The following is a 25,299-nucleotide window of genomic DNA, read 5'->3' as shown; positions in this document are numbered from 1 at the left end:
CAAGGGAAAAAAAAAACTATGTGTGGCGATAGATGTTAAATAGACTTATTACGGTGGTTATTTTGCAACATATACAAATATCATTAAGTTGTACACTTGAAACTAATATATGTTTTTAGAGGTGTTTCTTAACCTCCACTTTTCTAGGATCACAGTCAGAACACGTCTTCCCATGGTATCACCCTCTGTGACAGCTCGTGATACCTGTAATGCCAGGGGGCTGAGTGGGGGCTTGTGAGAGTCCTCAGGTAAAAGTAGGTAGGGTAGGTAGACCCCTGCTTGGGGTCTGCGACTTTCTGGCAGCAGCAGGTAAGCGCTTTTGCTTGGCACAGGAACCGGAGTGATTAACCAGCCTCTCAATAGTTCCTTCTAATTAAGGAAGGTGTATTCAGGTCTGTGCTCCCCTTCCCAGACGTAGCGGGTATCTGTGCTCAAAGGGGAGTCTGCAAATGTCTTGCTTAGTAATCTTTAATTTAAAATTTGGTTTGCTTTTCATATTTTTATGAAGACTTTATCAAAAAGCCTCTTCTTCTGTGTCCCAAATAAAGCAAAAGAAATTTATTCTGTCACCAAAGTCCCACAACTTGAAAAGTGACTACAGGCTTCGGAGGCGTGCTGCTCAAAGCGTCCGTCAAGGATCCGCGGCATCAGTCATCACGCTTTCGAGAAACGCAGAATCTCAGTCCCACCCCAGCCTTCCCGACTCAGAGCTAGGCTTCTTATCGAGATCTCCCGGGGACTGTGCATGCCTTCCAGGGCACTAAACTGAGATTCACCCACGCCCTTATCCGGAGCAGCGCATTAGTGTCTCGCGGGCCCCTGGGCAAACATTGCAGCCGTCCTTTTGTGGAAGAAATCGCCTCTGGAAAAGGGCGGGAAGCAGTTTGGGTACTAGATGGGTAATGCTTGGTCGTGCAGTCGAGAGTATAATGGGAGAGTGAACTCCTTTGATAGTTTTCTACCTTTTGGTGAACCCTGCAAATTTTCATGCTTTTGTGTTTCACAGAAAGCAGCTGTATTCTTTTACCTAGAAAACAGCTTGATAAACTGGGATCTGGATTTCCTTTAGTGAGCACCCGCTAGGGCTTTACTTTTGCACTCAGCTCTGTGCAGACTGCTTGGAGTATTCAAGTAGGGACAGCGGCTGGTGACTGTCACGCCACAGATCCCGTCCAATGGGGAACAGACACGAGGAACAGGAACTGCAAGGACTGCTAGGCCTGCTACAGCACGTGGCAGGCCTGGCGGGCTTCTTCGAGCTAATCCAAGTCTGGACTCGGCCCAGCTCGGTAACGTAAGGCGCCCCCAGCTTGATTCCCACTCCCTGTCGCCCGGGGGAAGGTAGGGACAGGGGCGCAGGGCGGGGCGCGGAGTTCCCCCTTCGAGGGGGTGGTGGGTGACACGCTGCTAGGGCGCAGCTGCGAGCGGGCCGTGTGCAGTCCCGGGGGGGGGTCCTGTCACCTCACAACCTCTTCCCGCCACCAGCTCCTGGCCCAGCCTGCACCGCGGCAGCGGAGGCGACAGGCGCAGGGTGGTTGCGGTGCTCCGGCGCTCTGATCTGGAGGCATCTCCAGCAGGTATGAGTTGGGGCCCGGGGCACAGAGAGCAACCCAAACCGCATGGGATTCCTCCCAGTGATCCTCGGCATCTTGCTTGGCATCCCAGGGGCTAGGGGCTGGAAGTAGGATCGCACTGGGTCAGGCATGGCACCCCACCAGCTCCCTGCCATTTCCACACCTAACCCCGCCCAGAGCCATTGCGGTCAGGACAAGTGGCTCTGAGCCTTACCCTGGAGGGAAAGTGTCTTCAGTCCCACCCCTCTCCTGGCCTCCACCAGCTTCTACTGACCAGATGTATTCCTGCAATGGAATAGGGGGCGTTTGTGGTAGCGGGTGTGTGAAGGGGTGGGGTGACTTAGGAAGGTGGGCTTAGGTGTGTGTGCGGAGCGCAGGGGAATAAGGGTGGGAGGCTTCGGGACAGGAGTTGGACTCGGGTGTGGGCAGGGCTTGGGGCAGGGAAAGGCCTTAAAAAGAGGCCCCGACATAGCTTGGGTGGGGGCAGGGCTTCTTTAGGGATTTGTGGCGGGGTTTGAGACTTGGGCATAGGTGGAGGTAGGGCTTAGGAGGGGGATGGGACTTGGCTGGGGCAGGAATCCAGCTTCCGTGTGGGTTGTGCTCGGTGGCAGAAGTTGGGCTAGGGTGGGGGTGGGGCTTGGGGAGGGGTCGAACTTCTGTGGGGGTGGGGCTTGGGAGGGGATGGGACTTGGGAAGGGGTGGGACTTGGTAGGGGCAGAGATCGAGCTTCCATGCGGGTGGGGCTTGGCGTCAGGGGTTGGGCTCAGGGGGGTGGGGCTTGGCGTCAGGGGTTGGGCTCAGGGGAGTGGGGCTTGGGAAGGGGTGGGACTTGGCGGGGGCAGGGATGGAGCTTCCGTGGGGGTGGGGCTTGACCTCAAGGGGTTGGGCTCCGGAGGGGTGGGACTTAAGACAGAGGCTGAGCTTCAGTGAGGGCGGGACTCGGTGGCAGGGATAGGGCTTGGGGAGGGGTGGAACTTGACAGTGGGGGCAAGGTTTGAGGGCGGCGGTGGACTTGAGGGTGGGGCAGTAATCTTACTGTAAGATCCCTTCTGTTCTAATGCTGATTGCCAGTTGAGCCGTTTCTTGGCTCCTTATACCAGGGTACTTGTGGGCACCTCTGTAGACTCAGAATTGGCGCGGCCTGAGCAGGGGTGTCTGTGGCAGAATCATAGTGAAAAACTTCTACCTTGCCTTGGACAGATCCAGTGAAGCAGTACCCAGCACCCCGGGACCAGGAACTGCCTGACTGTGGTCAGAGCTAGAGGGCAAGGCGTACTGTTGAGTGTGTGGGTGGAATCCCCGCATCTGTCAGGGGGGCCCTAAGCAGCAGGTGAGCAGCTGTGAAGTGGACCTATGTTGGGAGGGGCCTCTGTAAAACTGACAAAAAGCAGGAGGGGAGGGGTGGTCTGCAGGGTAAGGTCACACCTAGGGTGAGAGTTGTCTGTTTCCTGCAGTGTGGTCCTGGAGACCCTTTTGGGGTCCCTTTTCGGCCCCTGATTCTAGTGTCTACACAATTTGAAACCATAAGCTCTTGTGTTTTTCAGCACTTGGTCCTTGCTGCCCACCCTCCAGCTCCCCTCCCCCCACAACAGCAAAAGACACTTCTTTGGTCGGAGGCTGGTGACATCACCTGTTGCTCCCTAACCTGAATCTCCTCTGTGATGGAAACTCGGGGTCCCCGCTGTTTTTCGTATCCATGGCAACACTGCCGCTTGTCACACCTTCTCCACACCCACCAGTTTCGTTGCATTGTGCAGAACTCCAGCCATCTTTCTCATTTGTCAGGCATTTTCTGAGAAAGGAGGGAACTTCACGTCTCCATCCTCTGACCTTCGCCCCAGTGAAGAGGGTAGCAGGTGCCCTGGGCCTGCAGAGCCCTGAGCCAGGGAGTGGGACAGCCTCCTGTTCACTCCTGCTTGGAGGGCTTTGGCTGTGTTCCTCGGCATCTGGCCCCACCTCTTGACTCTAGCCTTTCCACCACAGGCACCTCCAGTACACACAGCAGAGTTCTCGGACTTTGAGGAGGAACCCACAGCAAGAGGAGGTCAGCAGGGAGGGGATGAGTTGGGGGTAACTTGGCCTGAAGAGACCCCTCCACCAAATGATTGGGGAAGCCCTGAGAAGCAGGGATCCCTGTGAGCGGAAGTGGGGGAAGAGGAGGGGCTTTTTTTGGTGGGGGTGGGACGGTGGGCATTAATGATGCTCTCATCCCATTTGCGTTACAGGCTGTGGAAACCTGGGACGATTCTGCCTTCATACTTGGCCTTGGCTCAGGATTTTTTGAATCCTGGTCCAACACTGTGAGCTGATTCCTGCCCCCAGTGATAGATCGGTCCATAGAAAGTGGGAGCGATGGCCTTGTCACTGTTGGAGGATTGGTGCAAGGGGATGGACCTGGACTCCAGGAAGGCCCTGCTGATCGTGGGGATCCCTGTGGAGTGTAGTGAGGCTGAAATTAAGGAGACCTTGAAGGCAGGCTTACAGCCCTTGTGCAACTACAGGGTGCTGGGCAGAATGTTCAGAAGGGAAGACAATGCTAAGTCAGTTTTCATTGAATTAGCTGACACCATCAATTATGCTATGATGCCCAGTCAGATACTAGGAAAGGGAGGTACCTGGGAAGTGGTGGTGAAACCCCGTAGCCCGGATGATGAATTTCTCCATAGACTGAACTACTTCCTGAAAGACGAGGGCCGGAGAATGGTCGATGTGGTCAAGACCCTGGGGTACACCACCCCCACCGAGGGCATAGAGCCAGAGGGCTTGGCTCAAGTCAAGCTACCCGTTTGGCAGCCTGTGACAGAAAGCATGTGGTACCGGAAACTGAAAGTATTTTCAGGAAGCACTAGCCCCAGCCCGGGCGAAGAGAACTTTGAAGCCTGGCTGGAGCAGGTCACTGAGATGATGCAGATGTGGCAAGTGTCTGAGGCAGAGAAGAGGCGCCGTTTGGTGGAGAGCTTGCGCGGCTCTGCCCTGTCCGTCATGCGGGTGCTCCAGGCCAATGATGACGCCATGACTGTGGAGCAGTGCCTGGACGCCCTGAAGCAGATCTTCGGGAATAAAGAGGACTATAGAACCTCACAGTTTAAGTTCCTCCAGACCCTTCAGAAGTCTGGGGAGAAAATCTCGGGGTTTTTGCTGCGCTTAGAGCCCCTGCTGCAGAGAGCCGTGCGGCACAGCCCCTTGTCAGTGAGAAGCACAGACATGATTCGCCTGAAACACATCCTGGCTCGGGCCTCCATGACTGCTGCCCTCCGGGGCAAGCTAGAGCTCCTGGATCAGCGAGGGTGCGCTCCCACCTTCCTGGAGTTAATGAAGCTCATTCGGGATGAAGAGGAGTGGGAGACCACCATGGCTGTGACCAAGGAGGGGCAGAAGCAAGTAGGAAGGGGCCGCGAGGCCCCGGGCAGGCACGTAGTGGCTGAGGCCACTGTCCCAACACCTCAGGTCATCCTACAGGCAGGGCCATTTAGTGAGAAGAGCACTCAGACCATCCAGAAAGGGGCTGTCCCGGCACTGAAGCGCAGGCGACTGTCCTGCTGCTACAGTACCGGGGAGGAAGGCCCCAGCCAGGGAGCGTGTCCTCAGGCCAAGAACCAACCTTCGCCAAAGCAGAGTCCTCAGCTTGCAGCAGAAGAGTCGGGAAACGGGACAGGGGCTGGGGCTATGAGCCATCCCGAGCCCTAGGAAGCTTAGGCTCAACAGATCCAGGCATCCTCTCCCCTTGCAGGCAATGGAAAATTTTTAATGAGGGAAAGGGGCAGTGCACAAAAATAGCAAGGGGCTTGAGTGGGGAAGAGGGGCAGGGCAGCCAGGCCCAGGCCGAGCCCCGTCTGCCTCCACCAGCCGGAAAGGACTCCATCCAAGCCAAAACCAGCTCAGGAAGGTACTGGCGATGCAAACAGAGGGCCGCCACATCCAGCACACAGGCTGCCCAAGCCTCAGACAGAGACCCCAGTGCAGCAGAAGCTGAAGAGGGTGCGGCCAAGGGCTCTGGCCTCGGCCCCATCTTCTGGCCACCCCCAAACACCCACCCCGTGGGCTCTCAGCTGATGATGCTGACAGGCCCCCAGGCCACGCGGGGCCTAGAGGAGCCTTACCCGGGGCCATCCCTGCCAGAAGGAGCCAGCACCGGTGAGGAAGAGCTGCGTGGCAGAGGGGCGATGCCCCGGAGAGGGGTTCGTAGGGTCCAGCCCATCTTCAGGATCATCTACACTGCTCCAGGGGAGCCCCAGGAAGGCAGCACCCTGGAGCCTCTGCGCCAGTGAGGGCAGGAGACCCAGCGGCCCCGGGGACCTAGCACCAGCCTACAGGCAGTCTCCTCCCCCTGCCCCCAAGAAGGGTTGTGGGGGCAAGGAGCACCAAGACTGTAAGGAGAAGATGCGCAGACAAGAGCTGCAGCTCAGCTTGGCAGGCAGGGCTCCTGGGTACCTGGTGGGCCAGTACCCCACAACAGGCTTTGGTGTGAGTGGGTGTGCAGGGAAACTTGTTCCAAAGCAGCAGGAGGAGGAGGAGAGGAGGAAGGGGAGGAGGAGACAGGCGGAAGTGAGGGTGGAGAAGGAGGAGGAGGTAGTGGTGGAGAAGCAGGAGGGTGGAGGATTCGTTGGTGGGAGGGAGGGGTGTTTCATTCTTGTGTTTGTGTATGGCCACTGGAGACGTGCAGAGAACAGGCAAGGCGACCTGGGACTGACCTGGCCAACCACAGCTCACCAGCTGCCAATGCCAAGGCCACCGCCAGACCCTGTCAACTCGGGCGGCCGTCCTCGGAGCACCCCTGAGAGCCCAGCCCCGGCCTTGGTGAGGGCCACCTGAAGACGTCTGCCCCCACACTGCCCTGGGAGATGTCAGGGGCCATGTCAAGGTGCCTGGGCCTCCAAGAGGGGCCCCTAGTCACCGTCCCCTGGGGCAGGCTGCTCCCTGTACTAGGAAGCCCATAGGAAGCCTGTGTCTCTGTGGCCCCATAGTGATCTCCTCACCACCCCCCACACCAGCGCCCGTTTACGTGCAGAGCCCTGAGGTGCCCGTGGACCCAGGCCGGGTGTCCCTCCTACCCGGGCCGCCACCTCTGGGCCCGGCCACGTGCCCTGAGCTCAGGGCACCAAGGCTCTGCTCGCTCTGGCCCAGTGTCGTGAGCGCCACGTCCGCTTTGTTGGAGTAGATTTAGGCCAAACGCTGCTTGTTCTTGTGGAGATGTGTGTGTGTTCTTCTCTGAGCAGTACCCCCAGCCCAGCCCGGAGACCCCAGCCCGGTCCCAGGAGACGGCGGGATGGACAGATGGACGACGCCCACCTGGTGGCCTCGGGAAGGAAGAACTGGGCCGGGGAAGGTTGGGGGCTGCGGAGGGTCCTCGGAGACCGTGCTGTGATCTGCCATCGCTGTTCCTCGTGACCCCTTGTCCTGGGCTTGGGGGAGCGTTCCCCGCCGTGTTCTGCAGTGTCCTGGACTGTCCTGTGGGGGCCAGAGGGCAGGGCCAGGCCCCAGCATGTGGGCCAGAGGGGGAGGGGTGCCCTGGGGGCAGCGGTCATTGCTGGGGTCCACCGTCCTGGCCAGAGGCTGACCGTGGGGCCCTCAGGAAGGGAGACTATGTGGGGAGGGCCGCAGCACGGTGGGGGGCAGCTGAGACACCTGGTGAGGGACCCTGGGAGGAGGAGGGGGCTGAGATCTGTGGGCTTTAGTGGCCGTTAGAAGTTCCTGCCTGTGTGGTCATTCCCTCTTTTCGGTAGTTTCAGTCAATGTTTCTCTTTAATAAATTTCGTTGAAAGTTTCAGCTGAGTCTGGCCTCTGCTGTGGGCATTTGAAGGAAGGGTCTACTGGGGATGGGGGTAGGGGGAGGTGACAGTGGCCTGGGACCTCGAGTCAGCACTGGAGTATGGTTAGAGCAGGGTCCAAGGGGGTCTGTGTGGTCCCCTGGGCTGGATGGAGCCAGGTGACAGGACTTGTGGGCACGGCCAGTGGCTGGCTGGGTCCCAGGAAACTGGGGGAGCCCCCAGGAATAAGTGGTTGCACGTTGGATGGGGGAGGGGGGGACCGCAGGCAGGACCCGAAGCCACAGGATCCCTGGTAGCACTGTGTGTTTTCAGGGCATGCAGATCCTTCAGGGAGGTCACGTGTGCAGTCCCAAGGACCAGCCAGCCACAGAAGGGTCCAGGCGTGAGGTCAGAAGCCCCTGCCAGGACCTCAGTGCAGGACTCCGGGGTGGGGGGGTGTTGTCCACCTGCCTGTGATCAGTCCACCTCTGCTTGACAACAAATGACCAGCCCTCTCTGTGCATGTGCACAAATCAGGTGGCTTCCAGGTCTCTTTGGGGTACTGGGACCTAGAGCCCATCTCTGGGTAATAAATTGCCAAGTCTGATTCCCTTTTTCTCAGTAATTCCTGCTTGCTTTCATCTCTCTCTCCTTGAATTTTACTCTAAGCAACAGTGAGGATCCAAGCCACATCACTCAGAAATCTCTTCTGCTAAATATCCAATTGTATTGCTTGAAAATTCTCTTTCCAGGAAACAGTGGACCACAATTCGACTAAGTTTTTTGCCCCTTTATAAGAAAGATCTCCTTTCCTTTAGTACTCAATAACTTCTTCCTCCTTTTGGTCTGAGAAATCACCAGAACGACCTTTACCATCCAGATTTCTGCCAACATTTTATCATGATTATTTATGGATTCCCAAAGAAGACATTTGCTTTCTCTCCAGCTCTCCTTTTTCATTGTGAACCCTCATCAGAATCACCTTTAGCGTCCATATTTCTATGACCATTCATAGGTGGGTCCCCATGGAAATGTAATATTTACCTCCGCCCAGGTTCCCACAGTGAATATCTGAGAAAAATCCCTTTGCTTTTCTGGCAGGGGTAGGGCAAAAGGAATACTTTTCAAATAGCCAGAGCACTCTGCTCTTCTTAACAAGCCCATTCCTCATCTGCTGGTGTATTATGAGAGTCTATCTGACCTAGAGGGAAAGGAAATACCCAAGTCCAGCCCACTCTAGCCATTCTGTCTCACTGAAAGGGGAAAAATATTACCTGATAAGCACTGAAGTTCACAGTGCAGATGCACAGGTTTGCTAAAAGACTGAGACCTAATCATAAGACTGTAGAATACTTCCGTTCCCCTCACACCTCACCACCATATTAGTAAAGGCCTGTTTAGAATAGTTCCTTTTACCCAGTACATCATGCCTCGATATCCAGAAAAATTTACAAGACATACTAAAAAACAAAAAATATAGTTCGAAGAGATAAAGCAAGCATCAGGACCAGACTCATATATGGCAGGAATGTTGGAATTACCAAACCAGGAATTTAAAATAACTATGATTAATATGCTAAGGAATGTAATTGATAAAAGTAGACAGCATGCAGTTCAGACAGGCAATGTGAGCAGAGAGGTGGAAATTTTAAGAAAGAATCAAAAAGAAATGCTGGAAATGAAAAACACTATTTTAAAAACATTAAGACTGCCTTTGATGGGATTACTAGTAGACAGGACATTGTTGAGAAAAGAATCTCTGAGCTTGAGACTATCTCAGTAGAAACTCACAAACTGATAGCCAACAGGAAAAAGATTTTTAAAGACCCAGAATATTCAGGAACTGTGGCATGACTACAAAAGGCATAACATATACCTAATGGGAATACCAGAAGGAGAAGAAAAAGAAAAAGGAATAGAAGAAAGCTTTGAAAAACTAATGACCAAGAATTTTTCCAGATTGATGTCAAGGCACCAAACCACAGATCCAGGAAACTCAGAACATCAAGCAGGATAAAGGTAAAACAAACAAACAAAACCAAACCACACCTAGGCATATCATTTTTAAATTACCTGAAATCAAATATGAAGACACAATTCTGAAAGAAGCCAGAGTAAAAAGAGCACTTAATCCACAGAAGAGCAAACATAAGAATCACATCTCACTTTTCCTCAGAAACCATGCATGCAAGAAGACAGTGGAGTGAAATTAAATAAAGTGTTGAGATAAAGAAATTCCATCAACCTAGAATTCTGTACCCTATCCAATTCTCTTTCAAAAGTGAAGGAGAAATAAAGACCCTCTCTCTCAAACAGAAATTGAGGGAATTTGTTCCCAGCAGACCTGCCTTGAAGAAATGTTAAATAAAGTTATTTACAGAGAAGGAAAATGGGTTAAAAACTTGGAGCTAAACTAAAAAGCACTGGAGCATAAAGACCACTGGGGAAAGAATATGTGAAAGTAAAATTTTAAAACCTAAAATTTTCTTATTCTTAATTTATCTAACAGATAACAGTTTGTTCAAAATAATAATAGCATCAAAGTATTTGATTACACATATGTGCTTATGTATAAGTGAAATGATTTGTCAGCTATGATACAGGATGGAGGAAGTAAGATTATTTTGTTGTTATAAGCTACTCATGCTACCCATAGTGATTTAATGTAATTAGAAAGTGGACTTGGATTAGTTGCAAATGTGTATTAAAAACTGCAGGGCTACCATTTAAAAAAAGTTTTTTAAATGTATAAATGATATTCTAAGAAAGGAGAGAAAACTGAATGATATAAAGCAAACAATTAAAACCACAATAAGAAGAAAAGAGTAGGAGACAAAAACAGGAACAAAGAACAAAGGCAACAAATAGAAAATAGTAAAAAAAAAAAAAAAGGTAGATATTAATCCAACCATATCAGTAATCACTTTGAACATCAAAGGTCTAAATCCACCTATTAAAAGACAGAGATAGTCAGAGTGGACAAAAAGAAGACCCAACTATATGTTGTCTACAAGAAATTCACTTTAAATGTAAAGACACATATAGATTAAAGGTAAATGGATAGAGAATGATAAACCATACTAACATTTAATCAAAAGAAAGCAAGACCGGCTTTATTAACTTCAGACAGTGGAGACTTCAGATCAAAGAAAGCTATTAGGGATGAAGAAAAGCGTCACATAAAGATAAAGGCATTAATTCTCCATGAAGGCATAACAATCCTTAATGTGTATGCACCTAACAAAAGGGCATCAAACTATGTGGGACAAAAACTAATAGAATAGCAAGGAAAAATAGATGAATCCACCATTATGTTCACAGCAGCATTATTTACAGTTGCCAAGATACGGAAATAACCTGAGTCCATCAATAGATGAATGGATAAAGAAGAAGTGGTATACACACACACACACTCAGACACACACACACACACTGAAATACTACTCAGCTACAAAAAAGAATGAAATTTTGCCATTTTCAGCAACATGATTGGACTTGGAGGGCATCATGCTAAGTGATATAAGCCAGAGAGAGAAAGACAAATACTGTACAATGTGACATATGTGTAATCTAAAAAATGCAACAAACAACTGAATATAATAAAAAAAAAGCAGACTCACAGATATACAGAACAAAGTAGTGGTTACCAGTGGGGAGAGGGAAGAGAGAAGTGACAACATAGGGGTGAGGATTAAGATGTACAAAACTATTATGTATAAAATAAGCTATAAGGATATACTACACAACACAGGGAATATAGCAAATATTTTCTAGTAACTATAAATGGAGTATAACCTTTAAAAATCGTGAATCACTACATTGTACGTCTGTAACTTATACAATGTTATACATCAGCTATACTTCAATTAAAAAATCAATTAATGTAATTCATCTCATTAATAGGCTAAAAAAATCACAAGATCATATCAATGCAGAATAAACATTTGAAAAACCCAACACCCACGCATGATAAAAATTCTGAGTAAAGGAGGACCAGAGTCGACCATCCTCAACTTGATTAAAAAACTCTACAAAAAACCTACAGCTAAAATCATATTTAATGGTGAGAAAATTGAAGCTTTCCTACCAAGATCAGGAACAAAGGAAGGATGTTCCCTCTCAAGACTCCTTGAAAACATAGTACTGGAAGTTCTGGCTAATGCAGTAAAACTAGAAAAGGAAATAAAAGGTATAAAGACTGGGAAGAAAGAAATAAAACTGTCTTTATTCATAGAAGACACGTTTGTCTATGTAGATAATATGAAAGAATCAACAATTTAAAAACTCCTGGAACAAGTAAGCAATTATAAGAAGGTTGTAGGTTACAAAGTTAATATACAAATGTAAACAATTCCCTTAGATAACAACAATAAACAAGTAAAATTTAAAATTAAGACACAATGCAATTTTCATTAGCACTCTATAAAAATGAAATACTTGGGTATAAATCTAACAAAATATACACATGATTTATATAGGAAGCTACAAAGCTCTGATGAACAAACTAAAAAGCTAAATGGAGAAATATTCTACATTTATGGATAAGATGACTCAACATTGTCTTCCAAAGTGTTTGGAAGGTTTCCTACAAAACTACACATACTCCTACAATACAACCCAACAATCACAGTCTTTGCACTTACCCAAAGGAGCTGAGGACTAAAATCACAAAAGTCTGCAAATGGACGGTTATTGCAGCCTTATTCATAATTGCCCAAACTTGGAAGTAACAAAGATGTTCTTTAGTGAGTGAACGCATACATAAACTGTGGTACATCCAGTCAACAGAGTATTATTCAGGACTGAAAAGAAATGAGCCACTGAGCCATGAAGTGACATGGAGGAAACTTCCATGCATATTATTAAGTAAAAGAAGCCAATCTGAAGAGGCTACGTACTGTATGATTCCAATTATATGACATTCTGGAAAAGGTAAAACTATGGAGTCTTTGGGAAAAGAAAAATCAGTGCTGTCAGGAGTTGAGGCGGGGTTGGGGGGGAGATGAATAGGCTGAGCACAAAGAACTTGTAGGGCAGTGAAAGTGCTCTGTGTGATACGATAATGATGGGTACATGTCATACATTTGCGCAAACCCACAGAATATACAACATCAGAGTGAACCTGAATGTCAACCATTACCTTTGACTCTTTATGAGGTTTCAGTATAGGTTGATCAGTTGTAGCAAATGTACCACTTGGGTGTGGGATGTTGATATTGGGGAAGGCTATGCATGTGTGGGAGCTGGGGCTACATGGGAAATCTCCGTACTTTCCTCTCAATTTTGCTGTGAACCTAAAACTTCTGTTTAAGCAATGCCTTAATAAAAATAAATAAATGAATACATAAAAATAATCATTTAACTCACTTTAGTTTTTGTACGTATGTTGAAAAAAGTCTAATAACTAAATAATAGTGATAGCTTCAACTTGTCAAAAACTTAAGCAATACATACAAAGCTATATAAAACCATCTGTGTGATACAGCCCAAGTGATACTCAGAGGGAAATACATAGAATTAGAAGGTAAGAAATAATGAATATAAATGCAGAAATAGTGAAACGGAAAACAGTAGAGCTGAATAACAAAAGCCAGTTCTTTCAAAATACTCATGAAGTAGAATTTTTTTGAAAATATGCCCAATTATTAATGAAAAAAGCAAACAATATAAGTTAAATAAATTGTACAAAATACAAATGCAGAGGAGATTTAAATATTATAAGCCAACACGACAAATATGTGATACCTTTCCCTCAGTATAACCCAATGGTGAATGTGGTCAAGGAAAAGTTTCTACATATAGAAGTTTTTCAGCTAATAAACAAAGCAAGAGAGAAAGAGAGAATGAGAGCATTGCCATTCAGCAACGCCATAATGGATTTGTGGGTAAAGGTGATGATCATCAATGACTGCCAGCATCAGCACAGAGAGAGACAACCAGACACTATTGTCCCTCCTACTGGAAGTACACAGCATCACCTATGGAGTGGTCTTGTAAAACAGCAACAATAAAACAAACACACAAGCACCTCAGTCCGATCAAGCTTATACCTATAATCACTACTTTAACGAAATACAAGAGGCTGGAAGACATGTTAAAGGGCACCGAAATGTTACTTTCACTAAGATCTGCACTATGAGGTACTGGACAGAACACGAGACCTGTTTTTTTTCCTACCAAAAGAAATTTAAGGAAAAAGAGGTGACGTGAAAGGAATTCACAGATTTTTAAGACTTGAGGAACATAATGAATAACCACAAGGTGTGGACCATATTTGGACACCAATTCAAGTTTCTGAAAACATATAAGGCTCCCAGGTACACGTGAAAAAAACTGGACATCTGGTGATATGAATGACATTTAATTTTTTGAAGTGGTAATTGTATTGGGTCTATGGTTTATTAAAAAGAAGTCCTTATCTTTTAGAAATGCATATTGAAATATTTAGACATAAAATGATGTGATGTCTTGGGTCTGTGTCCCATTATTCCAGAGACTGAGATGTGGGCTACGTGGGGAAATAACTGGAGCCAGGTTGCCACGTATTTAAGGTTTTTCATGCTCAGTGATAGGTATATTGGGTTTATTTTGTATTCTCTCTGCTATTGTATATGTTTTAATCTTCCTGTAAGAAAACATTTCTTTATAACTATCATGTAATTAAACTTGAAATCCTAAGTCACCACTCTTTAGGAAAAAAAGTGACCAAGTTACCCATACAGCAATAGAAAACCTTACCCCCAAAATACAAACTGAAACTGTATTTAAAGCTCAAGTCACCATCAAATGTTCCAGGACAGGTAGTTTTTGGAGACAAGTTCTACCAAATGGTCAGGGCACACTCATCACCATCTTATGCCAACTCTTCCAAACACGTGAAAAGACGCACAATTGTTCAACTCTTTCTCCCAGGCTAGCTATCATTCAAAAATAAATGTGTGTGTGTGTGTGTGTGTGTGTGTGTGTGTATACATATGCATATATATGCATGACTGGGGCATTATGCTGTACATCAGAAATTGACATATTGTAACTGACCGTACTTCAATAAAAATAATTTAAAAAAACTAGATGTGAGCATACCACAGAAAGAATGCATGCACCAAGTTCATTCAAACAGCAAATATCCTAAATAAATAGCACATTCAACAAGTCAGTGAATTAAACCAACACTCTGTGTCTGAGGAATGAAAATATGATTTAATATTTGAAAATGTCTTCAATGGTAATTCCTATGCTAACAAATCAGGGGAAATTTTTTTTAAATTTGATCACATCAATGGGTTAAGAAAGTCTTTTAAAGGAATTCAGGATGAGTTCAAACTAAGATGAGAAAGAACTTCCATTTCCTAAAATAGACAATAAACACATACTTACATGTGAACTATTAGAAGCATTCCCATTAGTCAAGAACTACACAGAGATAAATATTCTCACTTCTACCATTCACAACTGTACTGGAACACAAAGCCAGAGCTGTGGATGTCACATGAATAAGATGTATAAATATTGAAAAGAGACAGTGTTGGCTAACAATCTGGTCATCTATTTTAAAAACTCAAAGCAGTAGGCACATTGGATATTCAAGCGAATGAGACTTCACCTAGTGTAAAGAAGATCATTATAGCAAAATACAGAGTTCTGTCACACAACTAATACTAACTAATTAGAACATGTAACAGAAAAGACCCCATTCAAAACAGCAACAAGATCCAAAAATTACCTATGAAGCAGCCTGATGAAAACGAACAAGATCCATGTAACTATACATAAAATTGTATAACGATGTATAATAACGTGTATTTTATATATATATATATATCCAGATAATATATGACTACATAGTTTTATATAGCTATATAAATACATATCAGAATACAAGTAAACTATGCAAGTTTACTGATGGAGTCAGGTAGCAGAAGTCCCAAATAAATGGAGCAGTGTATCATACTCATCGATGGGGACCAGAATACACCAGTTCTGCTTAAGTGATATACAGATTTAGTGCCTTCTCTGTAGCTACCAAAATGACAGTCAAGCTCAGACTGCTGACATCTGCTCCCCAAATTAAACCTGGAAAACTATAGGAAAAAGCAGGGGGGGGGGAACCAACAACAAAATCCAAACAACAAAGCATGAGAAAGCCCTACGGGAGACTGCTGACTATGGGGAGATGGTCCTTGTGTTTGTGGTGGGGGAGTGGGGAGCAGCAGGGAAGTGGGGGGATGCTGTGGGCTGCACAGATGCAGATGGCAGGACGGGTAGGGGAAATGTTTCAGCTTCTTTCCTGCTTCACCGCACACATCTGAGCCAAGCTCTCACACCACACATGCCAGTAGCCCTGGGGAAATATCAGACAGCAGGAAAGATGGTGCTGACTGAGGCATATGATTCTGGAATCTGTGCTATCTACAGCCATCTGAAACTACCTTTAGTGGGTGAGGACAGGTCAGCCAAAAATTATTAGAGAATGTAAAGAATAGATGAAAAATAGAATGACGAGGGACCCACAGAAAGTAAGGGCGGGTATTCTTTCATGAAATTACCTTAATATATACACACACATACACAAATATATATTCTAAAAATATGTTTGGGAGAGATATAAAATGTATTGTTTACTAGAAATAAGGGTTCAGAAAACAACAACTATTGCACTAGACAATGTAAAGTTAGATAAACTCAAAACAGCAGGGCCTCCCCAAATCCCACTGCTTAGCTTCCTGCAGGTAGAGAAGAAACCTTGCAGAACAGACCTTCTCCGAAGTCAGGCTGGCGGGCCAGGAGCCCCCGACAGAATGTGCGTTACAATCTGCTCCCCCACGGTCACGGTCACGGTCACGGGCAGGTAGGTGCCCTCCAGCATCTTTGCTGGGACTGCAGCCTCTGTCTGAGAACGGTGGGTGAGGACTCTCCTGGGTGAGGACAGAGGGTCCAACGACCACATGACGGAGGGTCCCTGCAAATGAAACGGCCCCGAGCACGAATCCTGGAGGACCACGGGCGGTGCTATGAGGCTGAGCACAAACCCGCCCCCACCTCCTCAGCGAACTCTGGCAGTCAGAGAGATGGTCTCAGGGGCTAAGTCTCCGGTGGACTGAGGGCGGCTCCCAGGTCCTGTCAGGAGTCAAGGTGAGGACACAGGAGACTGAGGCCCCCGGGAATCCACCTCGGGCCCCTCCAGACAGCCCTGGGAGACTCCCGGGCATGGGGTCCGGATCTGACGGGCGCTGATGCCCCCTCCCTGGGGGGTGAGAGAGGTGAGGGCCTGGGTGAGGGAGGCCGGCTTCAGGTCTGCACAGGGAAGGAGCCCAGCGCTGCCAGGAGTCAAGGTGGAACCGTGTGGAGGGACACAGATCAATGGAACAGGATAAATCCAGGTCGGTTCCGCTGTCAGCCCTCGGAGACCGCAGGCAGGGTGGCGGGGATCAGTGCCCCAACCCCCACCCCCGCTTCCCTCTCGGGGGTCCAGGCTGTGGAGGGGCCTGGGTCCAAGGGGAGCAAACTGAGGTGGGCAGAGGGAGGGGCCCAGGCCCAGCCTGGAGCCCAGGTGGGGAGCAGAGGGAGGGCTGAGGGACCACCGGGGAATCCATCTCAGCCCCTGGCCTCCAAGGTCCTGGGAAGCCCTGGGCCTGGTGGCCTGATGTGAGTCCACAGACTCCCCTGGGGGTCTCTGGGCAGTGAGGGCCTTGGTGTCAGGGTGTGGGCTCGGGTCAACAAGGGGGCGTCCCAGGACCTGCCAGGGCTGAAGCTGAGGACCCTGACGGAGGACAGAAGTGGCGAAACAGATCCCGCCCCTGCTGTCAGCCCTGGGAGGACCTGGGTGTGATGAGCACTCGTGGGGCCCTGACTTCCTGACATCCGGGTCTCGGAGGGACTGGGGCCCTGGGATGAGGGGCGGGGCCTCGGGTGGCCAGAGGGGAGACCACATGCCGCCTGAGTCAAGGTGAGGACCCCGAGGGAGAACGGAGGATTCCTGCACCCCAGGACAGTGTTGGGGCTTGGAGGCCTTGGGGCAGGGTGAGCACCGGCGGCATTTCTTGCCATCCGGGCCTCAGAGGGATTGGGGTCCTGGGATGAGGGGCGGGGCTTCGGGGGTTCCAAGGGGAGGCTGCATGCCGCCTGAGTCAAAGTGAGGACCCCGAGGGACAACGGAGGATTCCTGCACCCCGGGACAGTGTTGGGGCTTGGAGGCCTTGGGGCAGGGTGAGCACCGGCGGCATTTCCTGACACCCGGGTCTCCGAGGGACTGGGGTCCTGGGGTGAGGGGCGGGGCCTCGGGTGGCCAGAGGCTAGACGACATGACGCCTAAGTGACGACCCTGAGGGAGAACTGAGGGCTCCCGGAACCCGGCAAAGAGGCCATCCCACAGACAGGGAACCTTGCTAGCAGCTGTCCGGAGGCCCGAGGGCAGGACGGGCCCACGTGTCGTGTCCTGACTCTGGCACCCTGGTCTCAGAGAGACCGGGGACTTAGTGTGAGATGGGGGGTGGGGGGACCCTCAGATCTGCAGAGGAGAGAATCCAAGGTCCCACTGGGAGTGAAGCTGATGACTGTGAGCGAGCAGTGAGGACCCTGGACCCCAAAACACAGTCGGTCCTGGGAGGCCACAGGTCGGAACAAGCACAGGCGGCATTTCCTGCCATCCGGGTCTCGGAGGGACTGGGGTCCTGGGATGAGGGGCGTGGCTTCGGGGGTTCCAAGGGGAGGCTACATGCCGCCTGAGTCAAAGTGAGGACCCCGAGGGAGAACGGAGGATTCCTGCACCCCGGGACAGTGTTGGGGCTTGGAGGCCTTGGGGCAGGGTGAGCACCGGCGGCATTTCCTGCCATCCGGGCCTCAGAGGGACTGGGGTCCTGGGATGAGGGGCGGGGCCTCGGGGGTTCCAAGGGGAGGCTACATGCCGCCTGAGTCAAAGTGAGGACCCTGAAGGAGGAAGGAGGGGCCCCTGAACCCAGAAAAGTGGCCACCCCACAGAAAGGCGCCCTTGCTTTCAGCCGTCCGGCGGCCCGAGGCGAGGACAGGCCCACGTGGTTTGTCCTGACTTCCGCATCCGAGTCTCAGACAGACTGGGGACATAGTGAAAGGGCGGGGGCCTCAGGTCTGCGGAGGAGAGAATCTCAGGGCCGCCTGGGAGTGAAGGTGCCGACCGCGAGTTAGCATTCAGGGACCCTGGACCCCAGAACAGAGCCAGTCCTGGGAGACCATGGGGCGGGAGGACCTCGGGCAGCAGTTCCTGAAATGCGAGTCTCGGAAGGACTGGCGTCCCGGAATGACGGGCGGGGCCTCAGGTGGGCTGAGGGGGGAATCTCAGCTCCTGCCAGGAGTCAAGGGGAGGACCCTGAGGGAGGAGTGAGGGGACCAGAAACCCCAGAACAGAGGGGACGCAACCGATCCTGCCCCTGCTGTCAGCCCTGGGAGGCCCCCAGGCGGGATGAGCACACGTGGTGTGTCCTGACTTCCGCATCCAGGGCTCAGAGAGACCAGGGACTTACTATCAGGATGGGGCCCTCAGGTGGTTGGAGCGCAGAATCCCAGGTCCCGCTTGGAGTCACGGTGAGGACCCTGAGTTAGCGCGGAGAGGACCTCCCACCCTAGAAGAGTGGGAACCTGCCAGAGCCCAGGCCTGCTGCCAGCACGCGGGTCCAGGGTTGTGCCACAGTGTAGACCCCAGGTCTCCCCTCCTTTCTCTCCCAGGGGCTCCAGACACCGGGAGGTGAAGGCCTAGGTCTGAGACACGTGTCCTCGGGTCACAGAGCACAGGAGGCCGGCAGTGCCAGGACTGGAGGTGAGGTGTGGGCCCTGAGTGTGTGCCCGGGGGCTCCTGGAACAGAGGGGACCCCACGACGCCAACGTCCACTCCACCCACCCCCTGTCGCCCCCAAAGCCTCGGGCTGTGCCGGCTGCACCCTGAGGAGCTGCCTTACTTCCCCCGTCAGGTTCACAGACGACCGTCCACCAGGAGGAGAGCCCCTGTGAGGCCGAGGGCACCCCTGGAGAGGAGACCTGTAAGTGGCCTTTGTCAGAGCCCCCCAGGGTGGGTTTCTCAGCCCGGGCCGCTGACACTCCCTTTCTTCCCCAGGCCCGTGGGTCCCCATCTGTCACCCCTGGCCTCGCTCCTCTCAGCTGCCCGACACCACTCACCGTGCCTCCCGTTCAGATGCGTGACCTCCACCACACTGAAGCCGACTTTAAGGACCCAAGAGCGGCTGAGGATTCCATGGATGAGCAGGACATTTGGGTGGAGGAGGAGGAGGAGGACGAGGAGGAGGAGGACGAGGAGGAGGAGGAGGAGGAGGAAGGCGGCGCATCCCCGTTGTCTCCCTCCTCCTCCTCCTCGTCGTCTTCCTACTCAGTCCTGTTCCTGGGCACTGGCGAGGAGGCGGCTGATTCTGGGACACCCAGTCCCACGCAGAGCCCTCAGGGTGTCTGCCCCTCCCCCACAGCCGTGGCAGCCCCTCCATGGAGCCAGTCGGAAGACAATGGCCTCAGAATCCAAGGTGAGGAGGGGCCCAGCTCCGGGCAGGACCCGGCAGATGCCGAGTCCCGGCTCCAAGATGCATTACATTTGATGATGGCTGAACTGATGGGCTTCCTGCTCCACAAGTACCGCACAAAGCAGCCGACCTCAAAAGAGGAAATGCTGAATGCGGTCCTCAGAGATGACCAGGACCACTTCCCTGTGGTCTTGAGCCAAGCCTCTGAGTGTCTGCAGCTGGTCTTTGGGGTGGATGTGAAGGAGGTGGACCCCAGGGAGCACTTGTATGTCCTGGTCCCCACCCTGGGCCTCACCTACGATGGCATGCAGGACGACGGGCAGAGCATGCCCAACACTGGCCTCCTGGTGATACTTCTGGGTGTGATTGTCCTGGAGGGCGACTTTGCTCCTGAGGAGGCAGTCTGGCGAGCGCTTAGCAAGATGGGGCTGTGTGCTGGGAGGGAGCACTTCATCTACGGGGAGCCCAGGGAACTCATCACCAACGTGTGGGTGCAGGAGGGGTACGTGGAGTACCGGCAGGTGGCCAACAGCGATCCCGCTCGCTACGAGTTCCTGTGGGGTCCCCGGGCCTACACGGAGACCAGCAAGCTGCAAGTCCTGGAACATTTCCTCAGGGTGAATAGAAGGGGTCCCAGTTCTTTCCCATCCCTGTCTGAAGAGCGAGTGAGTGATGAGGAAGAGGGGGCCTGAGGCAGACTTGCAGCTGGGCTCCTTCTAGGCCCCTGTCCGGCAGCTTCTCCCGCCGGGCAGGAAGTGAGGCTGACTCTTCACTGTGTGTCTGAAGAGCAAGCAGTCAGCCTTTTAGGTAGTGAGGGCCCGGGCCGGTGGGGGGAACACGGTGTACAGCATCTCTGGGCTCCTGTTCTCTACAATGATATGGAAATTCATCTTCATTTCCCTTAGTGATGCTTCAGATGTTATTCGTTTTAATAAGTATCAATATACTTTATTTTACTATACAGTTTTTTTAAAGATTACATTTCATTTACAGTTCTGAGAAAATATTGGTTATATACCCCTTGTTGTGCACCCAATGAACCTGGTTGTGAACCTTCCTTCCACCCAATAGTTTGGACCTCCCGCTCCCTCACCCCTATATTGCCCCTCCCCCCTCCCCCCTGGTAATCACTAGTTTGTTCTCTATGAGTCTGCTTCTTTGTTATAGTCACTAGTTGTATTTTTTAGAGTCCACGTATAAACTGATATCATACAGTATTTGTCTTTCTCTGTCTGATTTATTTCACTTAGCATAATGTCCTCCAAGTCCATCCATGTTGCTGCAAATGGCAAAATTTTGTTTTTTATGGCTGACTAGTATTCCGTATGTGTGTGTGTGTGTGTGTGTGTATCCATTCCTCTGCTGATGGACATTTAGGTTCCTTCCACATCTTGGCAATTGTAGATAACGCTGCTATGAATATTGGGTGCGTGTATCTTTTCAAATTAGTATCTTTTTTTTTTTTGAGATATATACCCAGGAATGGAATTGCTGGGTCACTTGGTGGTTCTATTTTTAGTTTTGTGAGAAACGGCATACTGTTTTCCACAATGGCCACACCAATTCACATCCGCACCAACAGTGTAGGAGGGATCCCTTTTCTCCACATCTTCGCCAACATTTTTCTTCGCGTTCTTTTTGAAGGTAGCCATTCTGACAGGTATGAGGTGATACCTCATTGTGGTTTTGATTTGCATTTCCCTGATGATTAGTTACACTGAGCATCTTTTCACGTGCCTGCTGGCCACCTGCATTTCTTCTTTGGACAGATGTCTATTCTGTTGTTCTGCCTGTTTTTAGTTGGGTCATTTGTCTTTTTGATGTTGAATTGTATGAGCTGTTTATATACGGTGGTTATTGCTCCCTTGTCAGTTGTATCATTTGCAAATATTTTCTCCCCTTCTGTAGGTTGTTTTTTTTATTTAGTCAGTGGATTCCTTTGCTGTGCAGAAGCTTTTAAGTATAATTAGGTCCCCACTGTTTATTTTTCGTTTTATTTCCTTTGTTTTAGGAGATGGATCGAAAACGTTATTGCTGTAATTTACGTCAGAGAGGGTTCTGCCTATGTTTTCCTCTAGGAGTATTATAGTATCCAGTCTTGAATGTAGATCTTTAATCTATCTTGAGTTTATTTTTGTGTATGGTGTTAGAGAATGTTCTAAGTTCGTTCTTTGAGAGGAAGCTGTCCAGTTTTCCCAGAACCACTTATTGAAGAGACTGTCTTTTCTCCATTCAATATCCTTGCTCCCTTTGTCGTAGATTAATTGACGGTAAGTGTGCGGGTTTTCTTCTCGCCTCTTTATCCTGTTCCATTGATCTGTGTGTCTGTTTGGGGGCCAGTGCCGCACTGTTTTGATTACTACAGCTCTGTAATATAGTCTAAAGTCAGGGAGCATGATTCCTCCCGCTCTGTTCTTCATTCTCAAGATTGTTTTAGCTATTGGGGTTCTTTTCTTTTTCCGTACACTTTTTTAAGTTATTGGTTCTTGTTCTGAGAAAAATGCCATTGTTATTTTGACAGGGATTGCTTTGAATCTGTAGATTGCCTTGGGTAGTACGGCCACTGGGTTGTATGGTCAACAACACTGATTCTTCCAATCCAAGAACACGGTATATCTTTCCATCTGTTGGTGTCATCTTCAGCTTCTCACATCAGTGTCTTGTAGTTATTGGAGTACAGGTCTTTGGTCTCCTTAGCTAGCTTTAGTACTAGATATTTTTATTCTCTTTGATGTGATGGTAAATGGGATTGTTTCCTTAATTTCTCTTCCTGATGCTCCTTTGTTAGTGTATAAGATGCAACAGATTTCTGTATATTAATAATAATATTTAATAAGCTTCAGTATCTTAGTTGGTGAATGATATTGATTACGCATGTATTGGTACTTACGCAGCTCAAGACTGAGTTTTGCTATTTTGTAAAACAAATTGGGAAAGCTTCCATCATACTTCGCGATGCCAAAGTAGATAACACCGCACTGGAATAGAAATTTACTTGGAAATGTGAGAGTGATCAGCACTAAACTCGGTGGGGTCAAGAGAGAGAGAAGTAAAAGTGAAAGATAGTTAATTATTGGCTCCTTATCCCTTTTCTTCTGTCAGTCTATAAAATTATAATTATGTGTGTATAACCTGGATTTGTCTGGCTCAGTTAAGAAAGGAGGAGAAAGGCAACCTGAATCAATAGGATCCCTGCTCACCATCTCAGTTCATCCGCAGACGTACACCGAGCCTCTGCTCTCTGGAGGGCTCGGTGTTAGCAGTGGGGACACTCGGAAAAGCAGGACAGCCCACACCTAGGATAGTCTAGGAGCCGCAGTCACATCGGGAAGTTGGTGACATGTCTCCTGAGTCCCATAGGGCAAAGGAAAATAGGGCGAGGGGGTGGGGGTCCGGGAGAGAGCACCCAAGTGTAAGTGCCCAGCGCCAGGGCAGTTCAGGGCTTTGGGAAGCTGGGGTGGGGGGAGGGCGGGGCTCCTTCTGTGGGAGGTGATGGTAATGAAGCTGGGTGTTGGCGGCAGGCAGACGTGCAGACGGCACTTGTTAGTGGTGAGAGGAACGTGTCAGGTGGGAGATTGCTCTGAGAAGTCCCTCTGGGATCGTAGATACATCTCCTGGGCGAGAAGGGAAGGTGTACTTTGTTCAGGGATGCTTAGAGACCTGCTTATCCTGCCTGAGCTGCTAGAACACTCAGAATGCTCCAACTGCAGGGAGGAGTGGCGTTTAATGTGGCTCACAGTGTACTCAGTCTTGGCATATATAGTTGAAGAGGTTTGGAAACCGCCCCAAACTTGGGGTAGGATTTACTGGGGTGTGTTCTTGGAAACTGTCTGCTGGACACTTACACTGATGGGTCAGCTCCCCTCGATGGTCAGAATCCAAAGCCATAGATGAGGAATGGTCCTGGAAATCGCAGGGAGGAAACACCCACCGAGGCTGAATTCCAAACAGGGAATCCACCTCCGGCCCCCCCGACAGCCCTGGGAGAGCCCCGGGCACGGGGTCCGGATCTGACGGGCGCTGATGCCCCCTCCCTGGGGGGTGAGAGAGGTGAGGGCCTGGGTGAGGGAGGCCGGCTTCAGGTCTGCACAGGGAAGGAGCCCAGCGCTGCCAGGAGTCAAGGTGGAACCGTGTGGAGGGACACAGATCAATGGAACACGATAAATCCAGGTCGGTTCCGCTGTCAGCCCTGGGAGACCGCAGGCAGGGTGGCGGGGATCAGTGCCCCAACCCCCACCCCCGCTTCCCTCTCGGGGGTCCAGGCTGTGGAGGGGCCTGGGTCCAAGGGGAGCAAACTGAGGTGGGCAGAGGGAGAGGCCCAGGCCCAGCCTGGAGCCCAGGTGGGGAGCAGAGGGAGGGCTGAGGGACCCCCGGGGAATCCATCTCAGCCCCTGGCGTCCACGGTCCTGGGAAGCCCTGGGCTTGGTGGCCTGATGTGAGTCCACAGACTCCCCTGGGGGTCTCTGGGCAGTGAGGGCCTTGGTGTGAGGGTGTGGGCTCGGGTCAACAAGGGGGCGTCCCAGGAACCGCCAGGGCTGAAGCTGAGGACCCTGACGGAGGACAGAAGTGGCCAAACAGATCCCGCCCCTGCTGTCAGCCCTGGGAGGGCCTGCGTGTGATGAGCACTCGTGGGGCCCTGACTTCCTGACATCCGGGTCTCGGAGGGACTGGGGTCCTGGGATGAGGGGCGGGGCCTCGGGTGGCCAGAGGGGAGACCACATGCCGCCTGAGTCAAGGTGAGGACCCCGAGGGAGAACGGAGGATTCCTGCACCCCGGGACAGTGTTGGGGCTTGGAGGCCTTGGGGCAGGGTGACCACCGGCGGCATTTCTTGACACCCGGGTCTCCGATGGACTGGGGTCCTGGGGTGAGGGGCGGGGCCTCGGGTGGCCAGAGGCTAGACGACATGACGCCTAAGTGACGACCGTGAGGGAGAACTGAGGGCTCCCCGAACCCGGAAAAGAGGCCATCCCACAGAGAGGGAACCTTGCTAGCAGCTGTCCGGAGGCCCGAGGGCAGGGTGGGCCCACGTGTTGTGCTCTGACTGCGGCACCCTGGTCTCAGAGAGACCGGGGACTTAGTGTGAGATGGGGGGTGGGGGGACCCTCAGATCTGCAGAGGAGAGAATCCAAGGTCCCACTGGGAGTGAAGCTGATGACTGTGAGCGAGCAGTGAGGACCCTGGACCCCAAAACACAGTCGGTCCTGGGAGGCCACAGGTCGGAACAAGCACAGGCGTCATTTCCTGCCATCCGGGTCTCGGAGGGACTGGGGTCCTGGGATGAGGGGCGTGGCTTCGGGGGTTCCAAGGGGAGGCTACATGCCGCCTGAGTCAAAGTGAGGACCCCGAGGGAGAACGGAGGATTCCTGCACCCCGGGACAGTGTTGGGGCTTGGAGGCCTTGGGGCAGGGTGAGCACCGGCGGCATTTCTTGCCATCCGGGCCTCAGAGGGATTGGGGTCCTGGGATGAGGGGCGGGGCTT

At 50.7% G+C, this 25,299-nt stretch overlaps 2 protein-coding genes across 2 annotated transcripts; both read left to right on the top strand.

Moving 5' to 3' along the window:
* Positions 1-246: 246 nt before the first annotated feature.
* Positions 247-7,341, top strand: LOC140691979 (paraneoplastic antigen-like protein 5). Its single transcript, XM_072956563.1, has 5 exons — positions 247-1,294; positions 1,486-1,577; positions 2,775-2,904; positions 3,558-3,618; positions 3,800-7,341. Exon 5 carries the CDS (start codon positions 3,927-3,929, stop codon positions 5,259-5,261), a length of 1,335 nt encoding a protein of 444 aa, XP_072812664.1. The 5' UTR covers positions 247-1,294; positions 1,486-1,577; positions 2,775-2,904; positions 3,558-3,618; positions 3,800-3,926; the 3' UTR covers positions 5,262-7,341.
* Positions 7,342-19,895: 12,554 nt separating this feature from the next.
* Positions 19,896-20,570, top strand: LOC140691957 (melanoma-associated antigen 8-like). Its single transcript, XM_072956508.1, has one exon. It carries the CDS (start codon positions 19,896-19,898, stop codon positions 20,508-20,510), a length of 615 nt encoding a protein of 204 aa, XP_072812609.1. The 3' UTR covers positions 20,511-20,570.
* The last annotated feature ends 4,729 nt before the right edge of the window (positions 20,571-25,299 follow it).

The sequence above is a fragment of the Vicugna pacos genome, chromosome X (genome assembly GCF_048564905.1).
Source record: "Vicugna pacos chromosome X, VicPac4, whole genome shotgun sequence".
NCBI lineage: Eukaryota > Metazoa > Chordata > Mammalia > Artiodactyla > Camelidae > Vicugna > Vicugna pacos.
The sequence above is the reverse complement of the archived record's forward strand: the minus strand, read 5'-3'. Positions and strand labels throughout refer to the sequence as shown.

Bases quoted from the DNA above. Each gene is read 5' to 3' on its own strand.
- LOC140691979 (XM_072956563.1), top strand. From the start codon at position 3,927: ATGGCCTTGTCACTGTTGGAGGATTGGTGCAAGGGGATGGACCTGGAC.
- LOC140691957 (XM_072956508.1), top strand. From the start codon at position 19,896: ATGGCTGAACTGATGGGCTTCCTGCTCCACAAGTACCGCACAAAGCAG.